Source organism: Elgaria multicarinata, chromosome 17, assembly GCF_023053635.1.
Source record: "Elgaria multicarinata webbii isolate HBS135686 ecotype San Diego chromosome 17, rElgMul1.1.pri, whole genome shotgun sequence".
In the NCBI taxonomy this organism is placed as follows: Eukaryota; Metazoa; Chordata; class Lepidosauria; order Squamata; family Anguidae; genus Elgaria; species Elgaria multicarinata.
In genome coordinates this window covers 17,822,102-17,848,443 of record NC_086187.1, presented here as the reverse complement: position 1 = coordinate 17,848,443, position 26,342 = coordinate 17,822,102, and the positions used below count along the sequence as shown (strand labels likewise).

General features: G+C 42.0%; 1 protein-coding gene across 2 annotated transcripts in view; it reads left to right on the top strand.

The window, feature by feature from the left end:
* SMG1 (SMG1 nonsense mediated mRNA decay associated PI3K related kinase) overlaps positions 1–26,342 on the top strand; it is an 83,529-nt gene that overhangs the window by 50,431 nt on the left and 6,756 nt on the right. For both annotated transcript variants that reach the window (XM_063143314.1, XM_063143315.1), the window contains 24 exons: positions 1,507–1,737; positions 1,856–2,033; positions 4,091–4,252; positions 5,101–5,318; positions 5,701–5,855; positions 6,394–6,616; positions 7,637–7,883; positions 9,525–9,754; positions 10,248–10,496; positions 11,075–11,323; positions 11,470–11,688; positions 13,079–13,269; positions 13,627–13,799; positions 14,362–14,641; positions 14,780–15,052; positions 15,606–15,840; positions 17,215–17,438; positions 18,436–18,586; positions 18,670–18,859; positions 19,951–20,420; positions 21,916–22,050; positions 22,463–22,615; positions 23,800–23,979; positions 25,419–25,646. In XM_063143314.1, the coding sequence (XP_062999384.1) occupies positions 1,507–1,737; positions 1,856–2,033; positions 4,091–4,252; positions 5,101–5,318; positions 5,701–5,855; positions 6,394–6,616; positions 7,637–7,883; positions 9,525–9,754; positions 10,248–10,496; positions 11,075–11,323; positions 11,470–11,688; positions 13,079–13,269; positions 13,627–13,799; positions 14,362–14,641; positions 14,780–15,052; positions 15,606–15,840; positions 17,215–17,438; positions 18,436–18,586; positions 18,670–18,859; positions 19,951–20,420; positions 21,916–22,050; positions 22,463–22,615; positions 23,800–23,979; positions 25,419–25,646 (5,244 nt within the window). The remainder of the gene's footprint in view (positions 1–1,506; positions 1,738–1,855; positions 2,034–4,090; positions 4,253–5,100; positions 5,319–5,700; positions 5,856–6,393; positions 6,617–7,636; positions 7,884–9,524; positions 9,755–10,247; positions 10,497–11,074; positions 11,324–11,469; positions 11,689–13,078; positions 13,270–13,626; positions 13,800–14,361; positions 14,642–14,779; positions 15,053–15,605; positions 15,841–17,214; positions 17,439–18,435; positions 18,587–18,669; positions 18,860–19,950; positions 20,421–21,915; positions 22,051–22,462; positions 22,616–23,799; positions 23,980–25,418; positions 25,647–26,342) is intronic.

Here is a 26,342-nt window from a genome sequence, read left to right as displayed (position 1 = left end):
ATAAAAGTCTAAAATCCAGAAATTTACCTTTTTTTAAAACAAAACCGGAGCTAACTGTAAATTTCATATTATTACTAATTGCCAGTTATAAGAACAGTATAACTAGGCTGGATACTAGAACATGAGGATTTATTTATTTAATGTGTTCCTAGGCTACCTTTTAGGGCCATGCCCATGCAAAGCAGATATGTTAGACAACACTTTAGCATTGTAGATCTAAATTTTATTTATTTATTTATTTATTACATTTCTATGCCGCCCAATAGCCGAAGCTCTCTGGGCGGTTCACAAAAGTTAAAACCATAATAAAACAACCAACATGTTAAAAGCACAATTACAAAATACAGTATAAAAAGCGCAACCAGGATAAAACCACGCAACAAAATTGATATAAGATTAAAATACAGAGTTAGAACAGTAAAATTTAAATTTAAGTTAAAATTAAGTGTTAAAATACTGAGAGAATAAAAAGGTCTTCAGCTGGCGACGAAAGCAGTACAGTGTAGGCACCAGGCGGACCTCTCTGGGGAGCTCATTCCACAACCGGAGTGCCACAGTGGAGGAATTTATCATCCCTAAATGATACTGTAAGTTAAATAGCACAGAATCACATAGTTAACTGCATAAGAACAGTCCCATGGAAAGGCAGCCTCGAAGCAATACAGTGCCTTGCATAAATATTCACACACAGCACCCCTTTGATTTGTCCACATTTTGTTGTGTTACAACCTGGAATTCAAACGGAGTTAATTGGCATGTTTAGTATTTGATTTACACAACATACTTAACACATTGTAGATGCAAAATATTTTTATTGCAGCAAAGAAAGAACTAAAGACCAACCCAAAGAGTGTTATATGATCTGGACCCTGTTTATGGCTTCCAGCTCTTATATGTGCCCTTTGCAAAGGGCCCCCGCTCTAGATTATAATGTGCTAAAAGATTACTAAAGGAGCAACAGGCAAAAAGGTATCTGTTACTGTAGGATTAGTTACACTAGTCTTAGAGAGGCATGTTAAGCAGAGAAGGACGGAAGGAGAGGAGAAAGAAGAAAAAAGGGCCTTGGAAAAGAGGAGGTCGGGGTCTAAGTGAGAAGCAGGAGTGGAGGAAAGGAGGTTTGGAAATTAGCGGTCCAGGGGAATGAAGGGAAGGCCAGAATTAGAGATTTCTCTTGGGTTTTATTGCTTGTTTTAAACTTTTGCAATGAGAGCTGCCTTAAAAGGTAGGGAGTCTGTGAGGGAAGATGGGAGAGAAAGTGGGCAAAAGTGATACCATATGAGCAGAAGCTGAGAGAGAGGAGTGAAGCTAAAGTTCACATTGGCTGCAATCTTATTTTAAAAGCTTGATTGCATACAACCATCAGCAGGGAAACCTCTTGGTCATATTTCCGGTTAATATGGCACGATCTTCTTGATGCTTTTAGGTGATTTAGTAATTTATCTGCTATGGAGTGAGATGGGAGGTGGAAAATACGGGCTAATATATAAATATATAATTTGCGTTTAGGATGAAGACATCACCCTTCAGATTGCAGAGAATGAAGATAATGAAGAAGACGATATGGTCGATGTCATCTGGCGTCAGTTACTGACAAGCTGCCCCTGGCTTTCAGACCTTGATGAAAACTCAACTGAGGGTCTCATCAAAGTGTGGAGAAAAGTTGTAGACAGAATCTTCAGCCTTTATAAACTCTCATGCAGTGCCTATTTTACTTTCCTTAAACTCAATGCTGGCCAGGTATGCTGCACATTGTGATTAGTGATGCAAGCAAAGCTTCTTTATATATATAAAAAAAGTCTCTGAGGCCCATGAAAGAAGCTATATGGTCAGCGAAGTTGTTTCTTTTAATATGTAGGTTCCTCTAGACGAAGATGATCCCAGATTGCATCTAAGGAACATTTCAGAACAGAGCACCGATGACGTGATTGTAATGGCAACCTTGAGGTTATTGAGGCTGCTTGTAAAACATGCCGGAGAACTTAGGCAGTATCTAGAACACGGGCTGGAAACCACCCCTACAGCTCCATGGCGAGGTATGTAAATCCTTAGCAGTCTGAAATTCTGTGGTGTGGATCTGCGTGCAGAGGAAGAGAACCGAAATAGATCTCAATTCATAGGGTTGGGGGTCTAAAGAATCATAACTGTTATGGCTCCGCATGCCGACGGGGGCTTTATTATTATTTATTAAACTTCTATACCGCTCCCATAGCCAGGGCTCTCTGGGCGGTTTACAGAAATTCTAAAATTGAGGTAAAAACAAGGATACAAAATTTAAAACTCTAAAACAGAACATACACACATAAAGCATTAAAAACCGATTAAAAACTAAAACATGTGGGTAATTAGGATGTGCCGCCATATGCCTGGGCAAAGAGGAAAGTCTTAACCTGGTGCCGGAAGGATAGCAGCGTTGGCGCCATGCGAGCCTCGTCAGGGAGATCATTCCACAGTCTGGGGGCCACCACCGAAAAGGCCCTATCCCTTGTTGCCACACTCCGAGCCTCTCTCGGAGTAGGCACCCGGAGGAGGACCTTAGATGCTGAACGTAGTGACCGGGTATATTCACGTCGGGAGAGGCGTTCCGTCAGGTATTGTGGTCCCAAGCCGTGTAAGGCTTTATAGGTCAAAACCAGCACCTTGAATTGGGCTCGGAAATATACAGGCAGCCAGTGCAAGCGGACCAGAGCAGGTGTTATATGGTCAAACCTTCTGGTTCCCGAAATCAATCTGGCCGCTGCATTTTGCACGAGCTGCAGCTTCCGAACCATCTTCAAAGGCAGCCCTATGTAGAGCCCATTGCAGTAATCTAACTTGGAGGTTACCAGAGCATGGACAACTGAAGCCAGGTTATCCCTGTCTAGATAGGGGCGTAGCTGGGCCACAAACCGGAGTTTATAGAAGGCACTCCGTGCCACTGAGGTCACCTGAGCCTCAAGTGACAATGATGGGTCTAAAAGAACCCCCAAGCTACAATATACTTGTATTTGTTGAACAAACAGCCCCTGTGCTTTTGCAAACTGAGGAATGTTTCTCTGCATATGTGTAAACCCCTTGGATCACAGCCATGTTAATCTCTATGCTTTGTATTTATTGATTTCAAGAGTTGTGGAATTATTGGGTCTAGTTTTTTTTGTATGGAACTGGAGAAGAGTAGATAGAACTCATGGAACCCAGTGAGCAATATAGTAAAGGAGGTATTAATTCAGAGGAAGGATTAAATTTTAAGCTATCCGTAGAAAAGCTCATCCCATGTACGCACATGCCATGTGTGCACCATAGCGTTTTGAAGCCTTTAACTGACAATACACACATAATATCAGTCGTGACACATTTCTTTCCCTTCCAACTTTAACAAGCATTCCCTGTTGAAGCAAAGAATTCCTCCCCACCCCCAGTAAGATAGCTGTCTCTTCTAAAAGTGCATGGGGACCATCTGCAGGCAAGTTTAATTGAACCTGAGCTTCTCTCCCATGATTTTAACAAGCATGCCTGACTGCTAAGGGATTTAAGTATTTTCTTGGGCAATACTGTTAACTCTTTAACAGTGTGCAAATTTCTTATTCTTAGCTTCGTAATGTGCATGAAAACACTGTTGCATGACATAGTAGGATAGCTCTGTGAGTAGAATTCTGATTTAGATTGGCTTGGATTCAAAGACGAACCCCTTTGTGTGAGCAGAACGCCCTTTTCCTAAGGGTTTCGTTGGCTTTTCTCCTTCCCAAAGTGGCAGCCTTTCATACCATGTCAGACTCCATTTCCTTGATTGGCAAGAACAGCTTTTCAGGGGGTGCAAAGGGCTGCAGGAAGCACTGATTACTTATTTGGAACTCTGCCCATAGTTATTGGACCCAAGCCGCTGATGTTTAGCAGAATCCTTAGATAGTAAATTCATGAGCATTTTAGCCCATAAAGAATAGTGGGGAAAGGTCTGGGACTCGTCCTGTCAAGGGATAACATTTGTAATAGTTACTTATGTGGAATAACAGGAAATTTCAGTTTCAGTTGTCAAATGTAAAAAGCGACAATTGTGTTCTTTGGTTGCAGTGTATAAACTTAATTCTGTGCGCCATCCCCTTTTATCTTCATAAAGGTATTATTCCTCAACTCTTCTCACGTCTAAATCACCCTGAAGTATATGTTCGTCAGAGTATTTGTAACCTTCTCTGTCGGGTGGCACAGGATTCTCCTCATCTTATATTGTACCCTGCAATTGTGGGCACTATTTCACTTAGCAGCGAATCTCAAGCTTCAGGTATGTCGATAGGCACATTTTTGGAGGGTTTCATTTCTCAAGCTAAGTTACTCTTTATCTTTATCGGCATTCCACAAGTTGCCACTGTCACCACCTCATTTGCAGATTTCTGTTGTTGGCATCTGTTGGGGTCTGTTTGTGGTCCATATGTACATGGGGAAGTTACCTTGCAAGGATTGTATGTATCTTTAACTGCATTGGGATATATTTGCTTGGATTAATCAGTGTGTGTGTGTGTGAGAGAGAGAGAGAGAGCAGGAGGCACTTCTGCTAGTGTGAGCGAGGATCCCTCCACTTGTCTGCTAATGAGGAATGCTTGCTAACTGTTGTAATGGGAGAAAACGGAATGGAGTATCATGGAGGAGGGCACAGCTGGCTTACATGGATAGGGTAGAGAAGCATTCTGCATTGCAACACTTTATTGCAGATCCCACTTCTAAAATATAGTTAGCATCTCACCATTCAGCTTTTACTTAATTTAAAGTATGTCTAAGCATTTATGCGTCTTTAACATTTTTGCAATTCAAAATTTCTAGCAGCTGCAACTGAGCTGCTTTAATTAAGGATGTGCAACTTCACTGATGCTTGGCTCATATCTGAATTCAACTTCCATGGATGAATTGGTTTCACAAAAACTGTGGCTCTCAGTCCCACTTACATATAACTTATCAGTCTCTCAAACCGAAGGGAATCAAAGCTGTGTCCTCTACAAGCTTGAGAGTTTTTATACATGTTGTCGTCAAGGGCAAATTGCTACAATTCTGGGCATGGTTACTATTTGGCAGCATCTGGCAGAACTTTGGATTTTGACCTAACAGGAATAAACCTATTTTCTCTTTAAAACCTAGGGAGCAAATTCCCCTCAGCGATACCTACGTTTCTGGGTAACATTCAAGGCGAAGAATTATTGGGTAGTGAGTGTGATGGGGGAAGCCCTCCAGCTTCTCAAGAGAGCATAAAGGATGAGCCAAAAATGGGATTAAATGAGGACCAGGCGATGATGCAGGACTGCTACAGCAAAATTGTGGAGAAGTTATCAACTGCAAATCCGACAATGGTGTTGCAGGTATAATCGGATCTGCAGTTCAGTCTTATTCTGGGAACAGGGCTGGTGTTACCATTAGGCTAACTAGGCAGCCGCATAGGGCGCAGACCTCAGAGGGGCGCAGTACTGACCTTTAAGGGTCACAGTTTTTATACAAATTAGCTATTTTAAGAAAAAACATAATAAGTTCAAGTTTTGTGCTTTTTATTTTTTCTACAAAACATCTGTTATTAAAAATTGATGTCGGCAATTTTTTTGGGTGGGTGCAAGTAGCTCGCCTTGCCTAGGGCGCAAAATAGTCTGGCACCGGCCCTGTCTGGGAATTGTATCTTTAGACATTTGAAGCTGTTACTGTACAGTTAAAATAAATTGCACAAGAATATTTATGTTGATGTCAATCCAGGTTCAGATGCTTGTAGCAGAATTGCGCAGAGTGACTGTTCTCTGGGATGAACTTTGGCTGGGAGTCCTTTTGCAGCAGCACATGTATGTCCTTAGACGAATTCAGCAGCTGGAAGATGAAGTAAAGAGAGTCCAGAACAACAACACTCTACGCAAGTAAGCTTTTAGCCGAAGCGCATTGGGATATGTGCTGCCCATTAGAATTCTTCCCTTTGAGAAATCATAGAGTCATAGATTTGGAAGGGACCTCAAACGTCATCTACTCCAATACCCTGCTGATACAGGAAATTCCCGATAGATGGCCTCTGTTTACAACAGGGGTTTTGAACCTCAAGTCTAATTTCATTTGGACCGTGTTTTAAAATTAACAAGGTGGCTCATAAAATAAAAACATTGAACAAAAATGCAACTGATATTTGCTAGCCATGGGCAGAGTTTAAGTAGAATACTTTTTTCACTAAAAATAATTAGTTGTAATTGTATGGGTAGCCACTCAGGTATTAGCTTCTTCGGAAGATCATGGTCTCTGTAATTCTTTATGCACTTTTTCATAGCAATATGTAGTCACATCTTGCTATAGGTTCTGTACTGGAATACTAGTCATAACATTGCATCATATGGAAATACTCATACAGATCATGTTGGCATTCCTGAAAAGCAAGTGATAATTTCCCCAACCCTGTTTATTTTTTAGAGAGGAAAAGATAGCTATCATGCGTGAAAAGCACACGGCCCTAATGAAGCCTATTGTATTTGCTTTGGAACATGTGCGGAGCATCACTGCAGCTCCTGCTGAAACTCCACATGAGAAGTGGTTTCAGGACAACTATGGAGATGCAATTGAAAATGCCCTGGAGAAACTGAAGAACCCATCGAATCCTGCAAAACCTGGAAGCAGCTGGATTCCTTTTAAAGAGGTGTGTTATTCATAGCTTGCCAAGAATAGGTGAATTTGTCTGCTGTGTATGAATAAAAAGCCATGAATGTTGCTATTGCAATTCAGAGTACTGGAGAATTCATTCAAACTTGCAGTTTTTGTGGTTAATGTCTAGTCTGGGTTGTAGAGAACTTTAAAAAAGCAACAGAAAAATGGGCTAGAAATAACCTTAGTGTTCTTTCCTTTCTCAGTGTGTGTGTGTGTGTGTGTGTGTGATGGAGAGGGAGAGATCATGTTTTATAGCTCCAAGAGGCTCTTAGAGCAGTTTTATAATTTCAAAATTATTTTATTAATGTTCATAATTTCAAAGTGAGTTTGATGATATTTGCATGTTTTATATTAGAGCAGCCTTCCTCAACCTGGGGCGCTCCAGATGTGTTGGACTGCATCTCCCAGAATGCCCCAGCCAGCTGGCTGGGGCATTCTGGGAGTTGTAGTCCAACACATCTGGAGCGCCCCAGGTTGAGGAAGGCTGTATTAGAGGGTATTACGGCACTTATAGATTACCCCAAAAGTGCAACCTGCAATTTAGCAGTGATCCTATCCCCGAATGTGGCCTTCCAGATTGTTAATATGCATTGACACCACCGTAGTTGTTAGCTCAACAGCTCTATCTGTTGGCTCGTGTTATGTACCATACTTCTCGTGGGAACTGGAAAAAACACACCACAAGAGGCTTAAGATGGAAATGTTTGAAAAACATATGCTTAGGAGGTAGGGTTGTCCATGCCTTAATTTGCTCTCTTAGGAGCAAATTAAGTGACGAAAAAAGAAACAGAATTATTTGTAGTGTGAAAGAAAGAGAACAGCAGCTGTTTCAGATGAGAAATGTGAGCAGGCATTCTCCATAGAAAAGCCCACCACTACCTGGTCCATACAGTTAGGCAGTTGACACTTGAGAGATGACTTTAATTCCTTTAAAATTAGTATATTGACAGACTGGAGCCTTAGAAGGGTTTGGTCTTCACCTTAAACCTGACTTTTTTTTTTTTAAAAAAAGGTAATGCTCAATCTTCAGCAGAGAGCCCAGAAGCGTGCCAGTTACATTCTGCGTCTAGAGGAAATAAGCCCCTGGCTGGCTGCCATGACCAGCACTGAAATCGCTCTCCCTGGAGAAGTGTCTGCCAGAGACACTGTCACGATTCATAGTGTGGGGAGCACCATCACAATTCTGCCCACAAAAACCAAACCCAAGAAGCTCCTCTTTCTGGGCTCGGATGGGAAAAACTACCCGTATCTTTTCAAAGGTAAGAACTTTACAGCTTCTCATGGACTGATATCGTTTTTGGGAGGATTTTTATTTTTATTTCTATTATTTATTTGAGGATTTTTATGCCGCCATTCAGCCAAAAAAGGCTCTCACGGCGGCTTATTTCTTGACAGTCCCTGCCCACAGGCTTACAATCTAAAAGACATGACACAAAAGGAAAGGGGATTGGGAGGGAGGAGGAGGAGGGGGGAAAGGAAAGCAAATTCAGGCACTACAATCTTAGTTGCAAAGTTCAGCAGTTACAGGTGACAGCAGGAGGGAGGGGGCTCTGAGCTGGAGCTGGACCCAGGCACGGTGGAGAGGTGCCTGGCTGCTGCTTCCTCCCTCACTGGTGGCCTCTGCAGAGACAGTTGGTAGCAGGAGGGAGGGGGCTCTCAGCTGGAGCTGGACCCAGTCACGGAGGAGAGGTTCCTGGCTGCTGCTTCCTCCCTCACTGGTGGCCCCATGATCATGGGACAACCTGGGTTCCTATCTCGGAGTGGCAGAGCTTTGCAAATACTTCTTCCCCTCTCAGAGGAGCCCCTCCCAGTTTATATCCTGCCTCCTCCTAGAGGCCTTGCTGATTCCTACCTTAGAGCTGCCCAAATTAGGAGACTTCTAATTAGAAGACACTTCCCCCTTAGTTAAGCCAGCTTTGGGGTCTTAGTGTAGAGTGGGTGGGAGAGAATCCTTCAAGGTCTGTAAGTCTTAGTGAAAGGGTGGCAGCTGATCCTGGGCTAGTCCAGTACCTCAAACGGGCAGGCTCTTTTTCTCAAGATCGATACAAGGAGTGCTACACCAATTCATGAGCAATAAAAAAAAAAATACACATGTGCGCACACACAAGAAAGTAGTGAAAAAACCCCCAAATGGTGAAAAGATTGAAAAGGAGAACTTGACACCGCCCAGAGAGCTTCGGCTATGGGGTGGTATACAAATGCAATAAATAAAGAATAAATTGATCTAGTAAAAGATGTTAATGCTAGTAAGTACCAGGAGGCATATCTTCCACATATGATAGGTCATGTTCTTAGGTGTTCAAGGGTTGTGAATTATTCACTATATCTCTCTGGCATTTTTTTTAAAAAGCCCTGGTGGAGACATGAAAGTGAGAGGTGGATAGAAGGGTGAATTGTGTGTGGAACGTGAACTCAGAAAACGTAGGGTGGTTGGATTGTGCTGGGGGTTCTGTCCCCTGCATCGCTTCCTGTTCCTTGATCCCCTATGTTGCCTCATAGCTGGATGCTTCCTCTTCATCCATTCCATGCTATCCAACCTCTATCCTCCTGAGCTTTGGGGGTTACTCTTTTTTCAACGTAATCTCTCTATGCCACACAGCAAACTGCTTTGAAACTGACAGATCTTTCGGAAACACCTTGCGATATGACACGGGAAAGTCAGCGCTGTGTCTTTGTCTACCTGAGGCCTGATCCTTTGAGTGGAGGTCTTATGGTTAGGCATTGCCACTTCTTACATCGATAAGTCCAGGGGCCCAAATTGAGAGCTGCTTGCTTTTCTTGTGAACAGTTGCCTGGCTTCCTTACAGCTCCTTCTTTATGCTGGCCCTGTTTTAGTCTGAAAAAGAAGAAGAGGGTTCTATTAAGTCATACGTAACTCTGTGTACTACTTTTCCATGTAGGACTGGAAGACCTACATCTCGATGAACGGATCATGCAGTTCTTATCAATTGTTAATACCATGTTTGCCACAATAAATCGTCAAGAGACACCTCGTTTCCATGCCAGACATTACTCTGTTACTCCGCTCGGAACGAGGTCAGGCCTGATTCAGTGGGTGGATGGAGCCACTCCTTTATTTGGACTTTATAAAAGGTGGCAGCAGAGAGAAGCTGCCTTACAAGCACAAAAGGTAAACACGGTGTTATACGCGGTGTGGGTAGAATAATTATTAACATTGTAATTAAGGTTTCGGAAGCGGCCTTTGTCGTGGTTTTGGGAAATGGCAACTAGAATTGCTCGGTTTGTTCCTGCTTCAAAGGCTGAGAAGGCGAGAAATAAAGTCAGGGCAGCAGCAATAGATAGAAGTTGTGAGTTAGAGGGAAAAAATACGGTCATAGTGATACCTAGGGCCAGTATTATTATTAACATTAAGTGTAAAATTTGTAGGGGTTGGTTAGCAAACTTGAGTCTTCCAAATATACTCAGTCAGCCTATTTTTGGTTTGAAATTGAAATAGTAAAAGAGTAAATAATGAAGGAACAAACTACATATGAAGCAAACAAAAATGAAGATTTGTTCATCTGTTGCAAATCACCTTCCAGCCACAGTTTAGTAATTCTGATAAACTAATTCCTCAGATTTAGTTGAGTTATGCAAATGACACTTAATGGACTGTATTTTAGGCCCAGGATTCTTACCAGACTCCTCAGAATCCTGGAATAGTACCTAGACCAAGTGAACTGTACTACAGTAAAATCGGACCAGCTTTGAAGGCAGTGGGACTTAGCTTGGACGTATCCCGTCGAGACTGGCCTCTAAATGTCATGAAGTCTGTTTTGGAAGAATTAATGGAGGCCACGCCACCCAATCTCCTTGCTAAAGAACTTTGGTCATCATGTACTACACCTGATGAGTGGTGGAGAGTTACACAGGTTGGTAGACATTGCCCGTAAGCTATATAGCAGTTGTTTTGTATGATTATAGTCCAGTATGGCTGAGTATATAGTCCAGTATGTACACACACTCTCTGCTTTTCATCTTGATTTCCTAGATTGTTAAAAAAAAAATCTGAGTGGCTTTTGCAAAGGGCCTTCCCTCGTTTCAGAATGTTACAACCCCGACTAATGTAATGGTCTTGCATTGCAGTTCTGGATGTCAATTAATTTTAGTATTAAGATTGGTAGCTGTACTAGGTGGAAGCTTGTTTGGGGGATCTTGGAGGAGGGTCATGTGTATAGATGTGTATGTCCTCTACTTACCCTTCGCCCTCCATTAGTCAAACAATGGTAGAAGCATCAAAGTATACATGCTCCGTTCTTCTCCCCAGCTGATGTGCCCTTCTGTATACACAGCTGACCTTACTGTGTATGTAGGAGCATGTGGGTTCTAGGGACTTGGCGCATGTTCTGAAATTGTTATTTTTTTAGAGTGATTTTATGTTTAGAATATTCTTTTAAGTGGGTGGAAAACAAATTTATAACAGTGAAACCTTTTCCTCCCCCTCCCTAAGTCTTATGCAAGATCCACCGCTGTTATGTCCATGGTTGGCTACATAATCGGTCTTGGAGACAGACATCTCGATAACGTTCTTATAGATATGACTACGGGAGAAGTTGTCCACATAGATTATAACGTTTGCTTCGAAAAAGGGAAAAGTCTTCGAGTGCCAGAGAAAGTTCCATTCCGGATGACGCAAAACATTGAAACGGCATTTGGAGTAACAGGAGTGGAAGGGGTTTTCAGGCTTTCTTGCGAACAGGTAAGCCATATGATATAAGGAAGGCTTGAATCCCTGTTAATCTTGCATAGTCGGGCAACGTCTTTTAACTCCTGTAAATACTCATTCTGACTGTTAACTGCAAGTGCATAACTTCAACAATGCAGTTAATGTGCTTTTAAAAATAGGTTCTGCACATTATGCGGCGAGGACGAGAGACCCTGCTGACGTTACTTGAAGCTTTTGTGTACGACCCACTTGTGGATTGGACTGCAGGCGGGGAAGCGGGGTTTGCAGGGGCAGTGTATGGCGGAGGTGGGCAGCAAGCTGAAAACAAGCAAAGCAAGAGGGAGATGGAACGAGACATCACACGGAGCCTCTTCTCTTCCCGAGTCGCTGAAATAAAGGTAAGGTTAATAATGGCTGGGGAAGGCAACGGCAAACCACCCCGCTATAAGGCCTGCCAAGAAAACGTCAGCGAAAGCTGGCGTCCCTCCAAGAGTCAGTAATGACTCAGTGCTTGCACGAGAGGTTCCTTTCCTTTCCTTTCCTTCAAGCCTTTCAAAATTGTTACGTTTGGCAGTCTTAAAATAGTTTAAATACAGCATTAAATTTAAGAGAAATTTGCAAAAGTTATAGCCAACGGTCACTAGTTTTACATTAGATCCTTTCAAACACGCTTCCTTCTTACTAAGTCAATTTATCAGGCCCGGCTCAAGGTATCTTGCCGCCTCGAGTGAAACGGCAGCGCTGCCGCCCGCCTACCCGCTTCTTCTTGCTGCAGCCACTGACACCCACGCTCCCAAGCTGCTTGGCCAGCTGGGCCGTTCCCCCACTTGCTCGGTCAGCCAGCTCAGCTGGCCGCTCACTTCTGCCTGCCCACTGCTCAGTGACAGCTACATTAGTTCAGCCGGCCACTTGCAGAAGTGCTGTGGCTGGGGCACAAGGTGGGAGCAGCAGCTAGGAGTGAGCCAGTAAGGGAACTGCTGGCCGGCTTAGCAAGTAGGGCGGGCAAGCGGTGGCCATCCATAGTAAAAAGAAGAGGTGGCCTCTCTTGGCAAAGGGGGGGAAGGAGAGTGGCGCAATTTGCCACTCCCTCGCCTGATGCAAGCGCATCAGCCTGGCTAATGCTAAAACCAGCCCTGCAATTATGTTCTGATTTTAGAAATTTGTTCTCCTGTTATATTATTATTATCATCATCATCATCATCATCATCATCCCGCCTTTTTTCCTCCTTAAGGAACCCCAGTGAAATTTTTGAATGTTTTTAGGATGTTTTAAAGATGTTTTAATCATGTATGGTATGTTTTAAATCAGTTTTTAATGTGTATTTTATATCATGTTTTTATACTGTTTGTTTTATACTTCGAATGGCTTTAGTTTTTGTGAACCGCCCAGGGAGCTTTGGCTATTGGGCGGTATAAAAATGCAATAAATAAATAATAATAAACAAGGCGGCGTACATAATCCTCCTCCTCTCCATTTTTATCCTCACAACAACAACCCTGTGAGGTGGGTTGAGCTGAGAGTCTGTGACTGGCCCAAAGTCACCCAGTGGGCTTCCATGGTTGGGTGAGGACTAGAACTCGGATCTCCCGACTCCCAGTCCAACACTTTAGCCACTACGCCACACTGGCTCTCAGATTGGGAAACCTGGGTATCTAAGTTGGGTATTTTAATTTGTTCCGAAGTCCTTAAGGAGGCACCCAGTAAACCTAAGCAAGAGATGGAATGTGTTCTTTCTTATTCTTTCAATACTTAGTCTACTTTACTTATAATGTAATATTTGTTTGCAGGTCAACTGGTTTAAAAACAGAGATGAAATGATGGCTGTACTTCCTAAGCTGGATGGCAGTTTAGGGGAATATTTAAATTTGCAAGAGCAGTTGACAGATGTTGAAAAATTACAGGGCAAATTATTAGAAGAGAGTGAGTATTTGGAAGGAGCTGAAGGGGCGGAGCACCCATCTCAGACGCTGCAGCACAGGTATAGCAATCCTTGCTTTTTAATGTTTTCGTTTGGCATGTATCAAGATGTTTTATGGAAGCTCAAAAACTGCATTTGCCAGGCCCGGGTTTAGGTTTTGAAACATTAAAAGAAGTAAAGCAACAAGTACATTAAAAACACACACACCAGGAGGTAAAAGTGCATTTAAAACTCAAGAGTGTTGCATTATTAATGTAATAAAACTATATTAAAAATCCTGGCTGCTTGGCTAGTACTACATTTCCATAGAGCTGGATGCTTTCATATACGAAGTTCTGAAGTCCTTAATTAATATTCCTCTAGAAATTCGAGTTGAATTACATGTCCTTCTAAGGCTGCCACTTCCTTTTAATGCAGGTATTCTGAACACACCCAGCTGCAGTCTCAGCAAAGAGCTGTACAGGAAGCGATCCAGGTGAAACTGAATGAATTTGAGCAGTGGATATCTCATTACCAAGCTGCTTTCAATAATTTGGAAGCAACTCAACTTGCAAGTCTGCTCCAGGAAATTAGTACCCAAATGGATCTTGGTATGAAACGAAATCAGGTGGTTCCCTTCCCTGCTCCCCTGGGTTGGCCCTACTATGAGGCAGAGTGAGGAGGCAGATAGCTGTTAAAAAAGCAGCAGTATATTAGTTTATTTAATGGTTTGTTGTGTGTTTGCCATGGGGGTTGCAACGTTTGGAGGTAGGACTTCAGATGCCAAACTATCTTGGGCTATAATTTTAAAAAATATGGCCAAGATTCTTCTGTATTATAACATTCATCAGCCAGCTGCTGTAGGCCTGCTGCCACAAAAGGTCTTGAATCTACTTTAGTGACCTCGCGCTCTGCTGATAATTGTGGAATGCAGTGGACCTTTATTTTAAGCGAGCAATGAGTGTGCTGGGTGCATGGTCCTTTTTAGCTACAGAGTGGCCCTGTTCAGAAGACACCTTAAACCACGGCTTTAACCACGGTGAATAAGGCAAAAAGCCTTCTTCACCGTGGTTTAAAATGTCTTCTGAACAGGGCTGGTGAGTTTCTGAACATTTCCTCAGCAAAGTATGTGGATTTGAACATGCCCTGTTTTTCTTAAACGTTTCATTAAAGGTCCTCCAAGTTATGTACCTGCAACTGCCTTCCTTCAGAATGCCGGCCAGGCTCACTTGATCAGTCAGTGTGAGCAGCTAGAGGGAGAGGTTGGTGCTTTTCTTCAGCAGAGGCGCTCCGTTCTACGTGGATGTCTTGAACAATTGCACAACTACGCTACTGTAGCTCTTCAGTACCCCAAAACGGTGTTTCAGAAGCACCGTGTTGAGCAGTGGAAGACCTGGATGGAAGAACTCATTGTTAACATGACAATAGACCGTTGTCAGGATCTTTACCGGAAGTAAGTTGTGAGTTGAACCTGTTTTAGTGTGTAAGGGTAGGACACAGACAGTCAGTGCTAGGCATTGACCAAGCTGCATATTACACAACAGATGTAGCAGGGCGTACACGTAACGTTTGTCATTTTATTGTTTGCCAGGTATGAAATTCAGTACGCTCCTCAGCCCCCTGCAGCTGTATGCCAGTTCATAACTACAACAGAAATGACTTTGCAGCGATACGCAGCAGACATAAACAGCAGGCTTATCCGACAAGTGGAACGATTGAAGCAAGAAGCCGTCACTGTTCCAGTGTGTGAGGAACAGTTAAAAGAAATTGAGCGTTGCATTAAGGTCTTCCTTCACGAAAATGGAGAAGAGGGTTCACTGAGCTTAGCAAGTGTCATTATCTCTGCTCTGTGCACTCTTACTAGGTGAGATGCTTGCAAAATTTGGCACAGATGTTGGGTTCTTTTTTTATTTGGCCTTTTCAGAAATACACTTTCCTAAAGGCATCTTACGTATCACTTTTACGTACTGCCATAGTTAATAAAAACGCTGCACCTGGAAATTCAGCTTTGTATTTTTAATGTCTTAAGGAAAGGAAAGGAAACTCTCGTGCAAGCACTGAATCATTACTGACTCTTGGAGGGACGCCAGCTTTCGCTGACGCTTTCTTGGCAGGCCTTATAGCGGGGTGGTTTGCCGTTGCCTTCCCCGGCTGTAATTACCTTTCCCCCAGCTAGCTGGGTACTCATTTTACTGACCTCAGGAGGATGGAAGGCTGAGACGACCCGAGCTGGCTGCCTGAAACCAGCTTCCGTGTGGGGAGAGTTTCAGCTGCAGAAACTGCTGCTTTACCACTCTGCACCACACGAGGCTTAATGTCTTAATTAGTCTTAATGTCTTAATTAGTTTTAAAAGATTTGAGATGCATTAATTGGCACACGTACCTCTGTTTAGTGACGAACTAACTTCTTCGTTTAGGCGTAACCTTATGATGGAAGGTGCTGCGTCCAGTGCGGGAGAACAGCTGGTAGACCTCACTTCAAGAGATGGAGCCTGGTTCCTGGAGGAGCTGTGTAGCATGAGTGGGAACGTTACGTGTCTTGTGCAGTTACTGAAACAGTGTCATCTGGTCCCTCAGGATTTAGATACTCCTAACCCAGTTGAAGCTTCAGAAGCGATTCACCTAGCTAATGGAGTTTACATCTCACTACAGGTGAAATACCTTCAATATGTGTGGTTAATAGTTCATGTTGATGTACAAGCCCCTTGTGCGGTGAGCTAATAAATTGACTGAAATAACTAAGTTATTCCTTTTGCCACAAGGTTCTATGCACATTTACCCGAGAGTAAGAACCATTGAAATATTGGGACTGACTTACTCGGAAATCCTGACTTACAGGATTGCACTGTAAGGGTTTAATGTCCTCATAGCACAGCCAGTGAAGGCAGATTCAGTGCAAAATACTTCGGTTTTACTAATTGTTACTCCAACACTGAACCAGTGAAATGGTTGATCCTGGAAGAGTATGTGAGCATGTTCAATTTTAAAAGGGACAGTGGGCAATGCCTTCCTCCTCATGCAATGGAGACATAGCTGTAATGTGATATAAGTATTTTTGTGTCCTGACTTCTTGAAAATATTCCAACTGTTCGGCTTTGAGTTTCTCTAAGGAAAGTTCCTATACTGAAGATCTACGGTACAAATGTGTTAGAGCTGGCAGTATAAATTCACTGCCGCATCTGGACAGCCAGCCATGGCATTTACCTTTGTAAAGCACATTCTCGGCCCCTTCCACCATTTGTGCTTGCAGCCAGAAGGGGAATGAGCTGCCGAAATATCTGCCAGAAAAATTCTCTGGAAACACACATTTAAAACCCTCTTCTCAATTTCAAAAATCCATGCAGTTTTTTTACAGGGATGAAATTCTAGGGGTAAACATTTCCCAAGTGCTTGGTGTGCCTCATCGTTTTTAACATGTTAGAATGTACTGTATTTTGATGTTTTTCTGTATTTGTGTTTTGGAAACTGGCCTGGAAGCATTGCTGGAGGGGCAGTATATAAATATTCTATAAAGATAAAGTAAAAATAATTATATGGAAGATGCGCATCTATGCCATGTTCCCTTGCACATACAGTATGGATCTGCAGTTGTAAGAACTTAAGAAGAGCCCTGCTGGATCAGACCAAGGGTCCATCTAGTCCAGCATTCTCTTTACACATTGGCCAGCCAATTGTTGATCAGGACACGAGTGCAACAACACCCTCTTCACAGCTCAGAATAGTTTTCTGTGATTTGTACCACATGATGAAAATTGCCTTGTGTCTCAGATAAGTTGCTTTTCATCCTGTGCATTAGCATTGCAGTTTTCTGACTTTGGTAACTAACTTTGGTAAGTCGTATAAAATGCTAAGCAATACCTTTAAAAAAAATTAAATTCTCACTAAAGTGAAACCGCATTCGCTGTTGTTGTTTTTTCTACTAACCTGCAGCGTATCGTTTGAAAAATCTAATAATGGTGGTACAATAATGAAGTAGCTGCTGGCTATTTTCCTGTTCTGATGCTTATATATTTATTCTTCCAACAGGAACTCAATTCAAATTTCCGTCAGATCATTTTCCCAGAAGCACTTAGGTGCTTAATGAAAGGAGAATATACATTGGAAAGCATGCTTAATGAATTGGATAGCCTCATTGAACAAATTACTGATGTTCCTTTACAAACTCTAGTTGAGTCTCTTCAAGCTTACTTAAGAAATGCAGCCATGGGGCTTGAAGAAGAAACACACACTCATTACATTGATGTTGCAAGGTAAATAACCAATGTGTCTGCCTTTCACTTTACATTGAATTAACTACATCAAGGTGAAGGATTTTCAATTGATGAGTAAGCAGTTTCATGTACATTTGTGGACAAAATTTCACTCTGTGTGACCCCATAAGCCAATTTCCAAGGGTTGAATGCCTCAGCACCACCTTCTGGAACCTGCCATACAGGTTGAACTGGAACCATTACAGATTCGTAACCCCAGCCCCATCTTGGTGAGATGGCCCTGGTGGTTACCATGATCCAGTGGAACTGGAAGTTGCTGGGAGGTCTACCAGAACTGACAGGAATGCGTTTCCCTGTCCAGTTCCTGGTGTAGGTTGTCCACAGGGCAACTGTAGTTGTCTGAAGTCCCAAAACTAGATTGGAAGCCAGACTGAAAAGGATCCACATTATGGTAGATACTCCCCGGAATTAGCCCTTTTGCACATACTCAAAGATAGCAATGAACTTTTACTAAGAAAGACTTTAATAGGATTTTTGCTGATAGCAGCCAAATTATTAATAACCAGATGCTGGAAAAATGCAATTGGATTGATGATACAAAAATGGTATAATATAGTATGGGAGCTTGCATGATCAGAAAATCTAACACAAAAAATAAAGAGCGTCGAGGTATTAAATACACAAATCAAGATGATGCAACAGTGCAGGTGGCCAGCTGCTTTTCAAAACTTGTGGCTACAGTGAATAAGAAATTAAAGTACATTGATAATGAATTGAACTTACCTGCATGAGAATTATTATTTTTTGTATATTTCTGTATCTTTCTTACTGAGCTTGAAAAACATCATAGATGAATTATATTATGTATGGTTTGGTATACTTACCCATGGAGTTGTGTTAAAATTGTTTGTAAGGTTGTTTTAATATTGAAAACCAATAAAATTTCGTGGATCAGGTGACAGCCCTGCTTCTGCGTCTGTCTTTAGGTCTTGTAAAGCTAAATAATTTTAACTGCCCTTTGTACTTTTTCCTTTAGGATGCTTCATGCCCAGTATGGCGAATTGATTCAACCAAGAAATGGCTCAGTTGATGAAACGCCCAAAATGTCAGCGGGCCAGATGCTGTTGGTAGCCTTTGATGGAATGTTTGCCCAAGTGGAAACAGCATTTGGCTTATTAGTTGAAAAGGTACAGGCTTGCTATGAAGCTAACTTTAGAAATAAGACATGGAGAAGGCAAGCAAGCTAATCCTTTGTTTAATTTTCATTCAGCTAAACAAGATGGAGATACCTGTCGCCTGGCGCAAGATTGACATAATCAGGGAAGCCCGCAGCACCCAAGCTAACTTTTTTGATGATGATAATAATCGGCAAGTTTTAGAAGAGATTTTCTTTTTGAAAAGGCTACAGACAATAAAAGAATTTTTCAGACTCTGTGGCACTTTTTCTAAAACTCTTTCAGGTAAATGCATATAGCAACCCTAATTTCTTTACCATTAAGTCCCTTGAGTGTTTTTTTCCCCATCCTGAGCCTTAGAGTAAAATGCAAGGGGTGGGGGGAGAATCCAAATTACAGTAGCTGTTACTTCATTTTTCAGACATACATTTAGATTCAGAGGATTCTGCCATGCCAGCAAGGTTTAAATTGTGATGCATTAACTTACAGTATTGCAATCCCTTCTTGGAATACATGGGTGTTACACTATGCCAGGAATGGCTGCAAGCAGCAGACGTGTTATGAAAACTATTGGATAAAGATACAGAAGACGGAAACCATTATTATTATTATTATTATTATTATTATTATTATTATTATTATTAATTACCTGCCTCTCCCTCTGGATCGAGGCAAGAAACAACAAGTACAGGGAATTTATTTCCATAATTACACATGCCAGCTTCTTTGTACAAAGTTTTATTTATTTATATTGTACCCGCCTTTCTACCAAAATACGGCGCTCACAGCTGCCTCAACAGAGTTGTCTTTGTTTTGTACTGCTTCTTTGCCTTCTCTTTTATTGAGCAACTAAATATTTTGAATGGACTATTACATTACTTTGGTATAATTTGGAATAGAACAAAACAGACTAGATATTTGCTTCCGTATTTTAATTTCTCCCTAGGAAAGTACCTGGCCCACTTGAAAGGCATTCGGAAAGGTCTTGACAAATAAATAAGTTTTTGTACCCATTGGTTTGCGTCTTCAGCACAATTTTGCTGTGGGGCAGTTCTGCCTCCCTTTTGTACGGAGAATTATTGCATGCCATAGAAATGAGCACAAATGATGAGTTAAAGGAGCAGATTGAGGGAATGCCCTTTGTGGAGCTAGCTACATCAATGCATGCACACTTGGATGGAGGATCGTGTTCTAAGCTGTCAAATGGGGTTCATAATTATGTCACATAGACCTGATTCATTTTCCTCTTACAAAACGCCCTTGTAATCCTATTGTCATATTAACAATGTCTGCTAGATTTGAGCGAAGCAACAAATATTGCTGCAGTAGATTTATATATTGCTCTAAATCTGTGTGATTTTCTTTATCCCCCAAAGGTGTAACTTCAATTGAAGATCAAAACACTGTGAATGGACCAGTGCCAATAGTCAACGTGAAAACCTTGTATCGGAATTCTTGCTTTAGCGAAGACCAAATGGCCAAACCAATCAAAGCCTTTACTGCTGACTTTGTCCGACAGCTTTTAATTGGCCTTCCAAACCAAGCTTTGGGACTAACACTGTGCAGTTTCATTAGTGCTTTGGGTGTAGATATAATTGCGCAAGTAGAGGCGAAGGATTTTGGGGCTGAAAGCAAAGTTTCAGTGGATGACCTGTGTAAGAAAGCGGTGGAACACAATATCCAAATTGGCAAATATTCACAGTTGGTTATGAACAGAGCAACAGTGTTGGCCAGTTCATATGATACTGCATGGAAGAAGCATGACCTGGTGCGGAGACTTGAGACTAGCATATCTTCTTGTAAGACAAGCCTTCAGAGAGTGCAACTACACATTGCCATGTTCCAGGTAAGCCTGCAGTTCATTTCAGAATATTTCCTGGAAGCAGCATGATAAAACTAGTCGTCCACGAGGGATGATTTGAGGCATACTTACCTAAGTTGAGGAGATCAAGTTGTCTCTTGAGATTTTAATGCACAATAGTGTGCATTTGGAAGTCGTTTCATTTTGTGTCCTAGATTCTCAAACTGAAGTAGGCTTCTCTGAGAGGACAATGGGGGGTGGGGAGTTTCACGAATAGTGTCCTGAAACTCTCAGAGTGTTCTACCAGAAGACAAGAAGTTGCTGGGGATTACTCTCTTGCATTGTTGTCCTTCTTGGGTAGCCACTCCGCCTCTTCTCTGTTAGTATCATACCTTTATCCCATGCTTCCTCCAAGGACATAGAATAGTAGAGTTGGTAGGGGCCTACAAGGCCATCGAGTCCAACCCCCTGCTCAATGCAGGAATCCACCTTAAAGCATCCCTGGCAGATGGTTGTCCAGCTGCCTCTTGAATGCCTCTAGGGTGGGAGAGCCCACGACCTCCCTAGGTCATGGGTTCCATTGTCGTACTGCTCTAACAGTGAGCAAGTTTTTCCTGATGTCCAGCAGGAATCTGGCTTCCTGTAACTTGAGCCCATGATTCCGTGTCCTGCTCTCTGGGAGGATCGAGAAGAGATCCTGTAATGTACATGGTTCTCCCGTCCCATTTAATCTTCACAACAACCATGTGAGATGAGTGTCACAGTTGAACGGGGATTTGAACCTGGGTCTCCTCAACCCTAGTCTGACTGCTTAACCACTACCCCACACTAACTCTCGGGGTACCTATAGAGTCTGTAGCATAGACCTGGAGCCTTTATTTCACCGTTTCTGTCAACGTCCTGTTCTCAGCCTCAGCAATTTCACTCTGCCCATAGAAAAGCGCAGTTGGTGAGTTACCAGGGCTCCTTTTCAGCAGAGTCTGCGCCTAGCTCAGGAGAGGCTCTGGATTTCCTTTAGTCCAGGCAGAAACCTTCTGCTTTTATTTGTCTTGAAATTTATAGCTGTTACAGCTGATAAGTTGAGTGTGGAAACAAACGATTAATAACTTCATAGTATTTATCCAGTAGATCAATGTGCGATTAATTTTAGTTCTGCAAAGCCCAGCAAAAATTCTGATGTACTATTTCCTAAAATAAATAGAATTAACACACAATACTGAATGCTCTGGCATTCAGTGCACTCAAGGTGTTTAAAAGCATGATAGTTGTAATATTTCAAAGGAGAGCACACTGCAAAATAAAGATGGCTTTAAACTAAGAGCCAGTATTTGGCTCTCTTAAGTTACAGCATTCAATGTTCTTTATGTTAACTGTTTATCGCATGTAAAAGTTAGCTGTCATTGGGAACTTTGCATGAAACAAACACTTTCATGAGATTTGTACTATTTTTCTTGCAGCTGTTACTCACTGAACCCTCTCAATCTGTTCACTTATCATAACCTTGAACTAAAATATCTATATTTTTTTCCTCTTTCAAAAGTGGCAGCATGAAGATCTCATCAGTCGCCCACAAGCCATGACGGTCACTCCCCCTCCTCGCTCTGCAATTTTAGCCAGCATGAAAAAGAAACTTCATACACTTGGCCAGATTGAAGCCTCTATTGCAGCAGTTCAGGTACGTTTCTTCACCATTCCAATGCGGAAATCCTCAAGTGCTTCAGCACCATAGAAGCTGAGGAATTAGTCCATCACAATTTTGGGATCATTGATCCTCCAACTTCATTGCTGCCATTTATTGAAATTGCAGTGGTAACCACAATGTGCAAGTCATAAATTTTTCTCCACTCGTAATTGAGTTTAAATCTACAGAGGCATTGGTCTTTCACCAAGCTGTTGCCTCTCACCATTTTGAAAAGGGCACTCTATCTTCCTGTATTGCTGGTTGCATTTACAAAATGTACTAGAGGTTTTCCCAGCTCGTTGCCTCTTCAACGCAAATGAAAAGATTGCTTCTTCGCAGGCCCCAGGCAAAATCTTAACAAAAACGTTAAGATTTAATATTTCTGATTTTCATCCTATTTACTCAGGAAAAGCTGGCAGCACTTGAAGCAAGTATTGAGCAGCGTTTAAAATGGGCAGGAGGGGCTAATCCAGCATTAGCACCAGTTCTTCAAGATTTTGATGCCACCATAGCTGAAAGAAGAAATCTTGTTCTTAAAGAAAGTCAAAGAGCCAATCAGGTACTATGAACAATGTTGTGTTTACTGAAAATCAAGTCAAACGCAAGAATTTTCTCAGATATATGAGACTTAAACATAAGGGTATTTGCCATAGCTGGGGAGCTGTCAAATTCTTTTGGAGAGAATACAGATGAAAGACCCCTGCCTAAGAGCTATTGCTAGTCAAAATAGGTTGACAAATATCAGAGGTGGTAGAAGGCAGTTCCTTAGTAATTTGCTAAATGTAACCTAAAAAAAGAGAGAAAAGATGGCTTCTTATGTGGCAAAGTTAACATCTTAGTTGTCCCAATTTTGCATTATTTAAAAAAGCAAAAACAAATTCATTTAAGGCCCTAATAATAGAAATCAAACTGTGTATCAAAAATCACTGTTTCCATCAGCAGAGGTAGATTTAGATTTGTATGTAACATAATGCCCTTCTTAGCCTACAGTTTTGGACTACAAAACATATTCCACTTCCAGACTAGAAATAGCCCAGCTGTTTCCACTAGAGAGAGGGGGAGAGAGAGAGGCTGCCCTGGCATAACAGTATCTTGAAAATGCTTGGAATATATGACAGCTGTCGCAGCAGCTAGATAAGCATATCATTCCACTGTCCCTTGCTGCATTTCGATACATTTTGCAGGCTAATACAATGCTCTGAATTTGCCACTTAGCAGAGTCTGCAGAGTCACAATCGGTTGTGAATGAGTGGAGAATAGATTTCAAGCTCTGTTGCAACAAATTGGGAAGATAATAAAATCTTACCTTTTAAAACACATTTTGGCCAGGATATATTTAGCACTTACAAAGCTCCAAAAATTATTGTTCTTTTTTGAGATCCTGTAGTTTCTCAACCCATTGTAATAATATACAAATTATTAAAGACAGCTCAAAAACTAAATTTAAATTGCCCAAGGCAAAGATGGAATTGGGATTCAGGCCAAACTCTTACCAGCTAAATGGGCAGCAACCCTCAAAAACATGTCACGGTGTACTAAAGTCAGAATGATTTGGCAAAAAGCCCTGCTGAGGGAAAGGGCACTCTTGGCTCCAGATAATTGTGGATATCTCAGAAGAGACTTGTTAGTGCTAGATTTTTTAAAAAATGGAAGAAGGAACTACTCTGTTTCTGGCAGCCTTCCAGTGCATTTTTTCAAAAGAAATTTTGTATGAGCGTTTTTGCTTACTGTCTTGCCTTGCAGGTTACTTTCCTCTGTAGCAACATCATTCATTTTGAAAGCTTACGTACCAGAACAGCAGAAGCCTTAAACCTTGATGCTGCCTTGTTTGAACTTGTCAAACGTTGTCAACAAATGTGTTCGTTTGCATCACAGTTTAACAGCTCAGTTTCTGAACTGGAGCTTCGTTTACTTCACAGAGTGGTAAGTGTAAAATTGTACAAACAAAAAATGGAAGAGGGGGCAGGATAAAGGTAGCTTATTTTACTTATAATGACCAACTCAAATAAAATTGTGTGTTATGCTCATTCACTCCCCCCACCCCTTGAGCACTCCAAATCCATCTCTTTCATCCTGGTTTAGGCAAATGATGGTTTTCCTTCCACAGTAGAATGGGAAAGTTACATGCTTTTGCAAACCACAGTTTGCTTGATTTGGATGTCACAATAAACTGTCTTGCCTGAAGGAAGAAATCTGGCTGGAAGTTGAGAATGCACAAGGGGAGCTCCTGAGCCTACATCCACCCACACCCACACACCCACATTGGGCTGTTCGTTAGTTGAGCCATTTAGCTCAGTTTAGATACCACACCAAATCATGTTATCTAACCATAGTTTACTGCCCAAATCACAGTTTAAGCTTGCAAATGTATAGGCAAATCATGGGATTATTGCTGCTCATTGGTTTTCATTTTCTGTCTGCTCAGCGCTCCCATCTCTAGGCATAGACTGGGTTCACACAACACGATAACCCATGATGGTTTATTTTCTGGAACAACCCACGATGGGCTAGTGTGTTGTCTGGGATGCTCTTCCTCCCCACGGTGGGTTATTTCCCCCAGATAAGCCACCATGAGAATCTGCGGTCTGCAGTAAGGGTTATTTAACCTATGGTGGGTTGGTATGTTGTCTGTCGTGCCAGCATGGCTTACAGAGATCAGTCACCTACAGTGTTGCTCAGCAAGAGCAGCTAATATGATCTCTATTTCTGCCACAAAGGAAGCTAGGATACCAGCCCGGCTGTGGGGAGGAGTACAGGAAGAGGAGGGGCAAGCGGAGGTGAAATAAAGTAATCTGTGTAGCTTGTTTGCCCGATTGTCTGATGGGAACACAGTAGATTGTTTACATAACCTACCCAGCATAGCTTGCCACCCACTATGGGTTAACAGCCATAGTGTCTTCTGGGTAGGAGCAATAGCTATAACTATGGTTCTCATTTGGTGGCTGATTGTAAACCATGGTTTGTCAATTAAGCCTTTGCGCCAAACTATATTTCAGTTTAATCATGGTTTGCCATGATGGCTGAATGAGCCATTGCAAATTATAGCAGTAATGCACATTTTAAGATGTCTTCATTTTGTTTCAGATTTTAACCAGGGTTGATTTTGGGGTGATGGGGAATGTTACGCTTGATGGCTTTGTTTTTATTTGCTACGTTCTTCCCTGAACCGTAGGGTGCCATATTTTGGGTTATCCTTTCTTAAGTTCTCAAGAACCCTGTGAGAGAGGCTGGGCTGGCAGATGGTAACTTGCCCAAAGCTACCAAGAATTGCAGCTGAGGGGGGGGGGGGGAAATTGAACTGGCCAGACTTGCAGATGAGTTTAAATAATTTGACTGGTGTTTGAAAATGTCTTTCACTTTAGGGCACCAATCTTGATCATCCCATTGGTACGGCGGAATGGCGTCTTACAGCTCACAAGCAACTGACACAGGACACGTCTACCCAGAGGACTGTGCAAACGGATAAAGAGCAGCAAATAGAAACTGTGTGTGAAACCATTCAGAATCTGGTTGATAGTATTAAGACTGTGCTCACTGGACACAATAGACAACTTGGGGATGTCAAACACCTGCTGAAAGCCATGGCTAAGGTAAGTACCCTAAGTATTTTATTTTATTTTATTTATTTATTTATTTATTTATTTATTTATTTATTTATTACATTTTTATACCGCCCAATAGCCAAAAATTAAAACCATTAAGAACATAATAAAACATCCAAACCCTTGGGCAGGTGCATCAGCTGGTACTGCTCTAACTGCAGCATCTAAACAAAACAGATATGAGCAACTTTACCCAGAAAATGCTTTGCCCATTGTTCAGAGGTCTACGAGCAAGAAAGTTGTTACACACGCGAGTCAACAAAGTGCACCTTGGGAACTATAGTATGGCATCATGTCATGCATCACTACATTATGTTCTCTGTTCTGATTGGCTGCTTTCATGTGCCCTATCGTTTACCCTACAGCTGATATGGAGCCACTGAGGCCAGTGCAAACACCTGTGGTGGGAAAATAAAAACATCTTCACCTGGTGGTCCAAAAGAGTCCAATGTAGGTTCCAGGTGAACCTCTCTACGGAGCTTGTTCCACAGCCAGGGTGTCACAGCAGAAAAGGCCCTCCTCCTGGTAGCCACACCTCACTTCCTTTGGCAGGGGCTCACAGAGAAGGACCCCTGAGATCTTAGGGTCTGGGTAGGTACATATGGGAGGAGGCGATCCTTCAGATAACCTGTCCCCAAGCCATTTAAGGCTTTGAATGTTAATATCAGTACTAATATCCAAAAG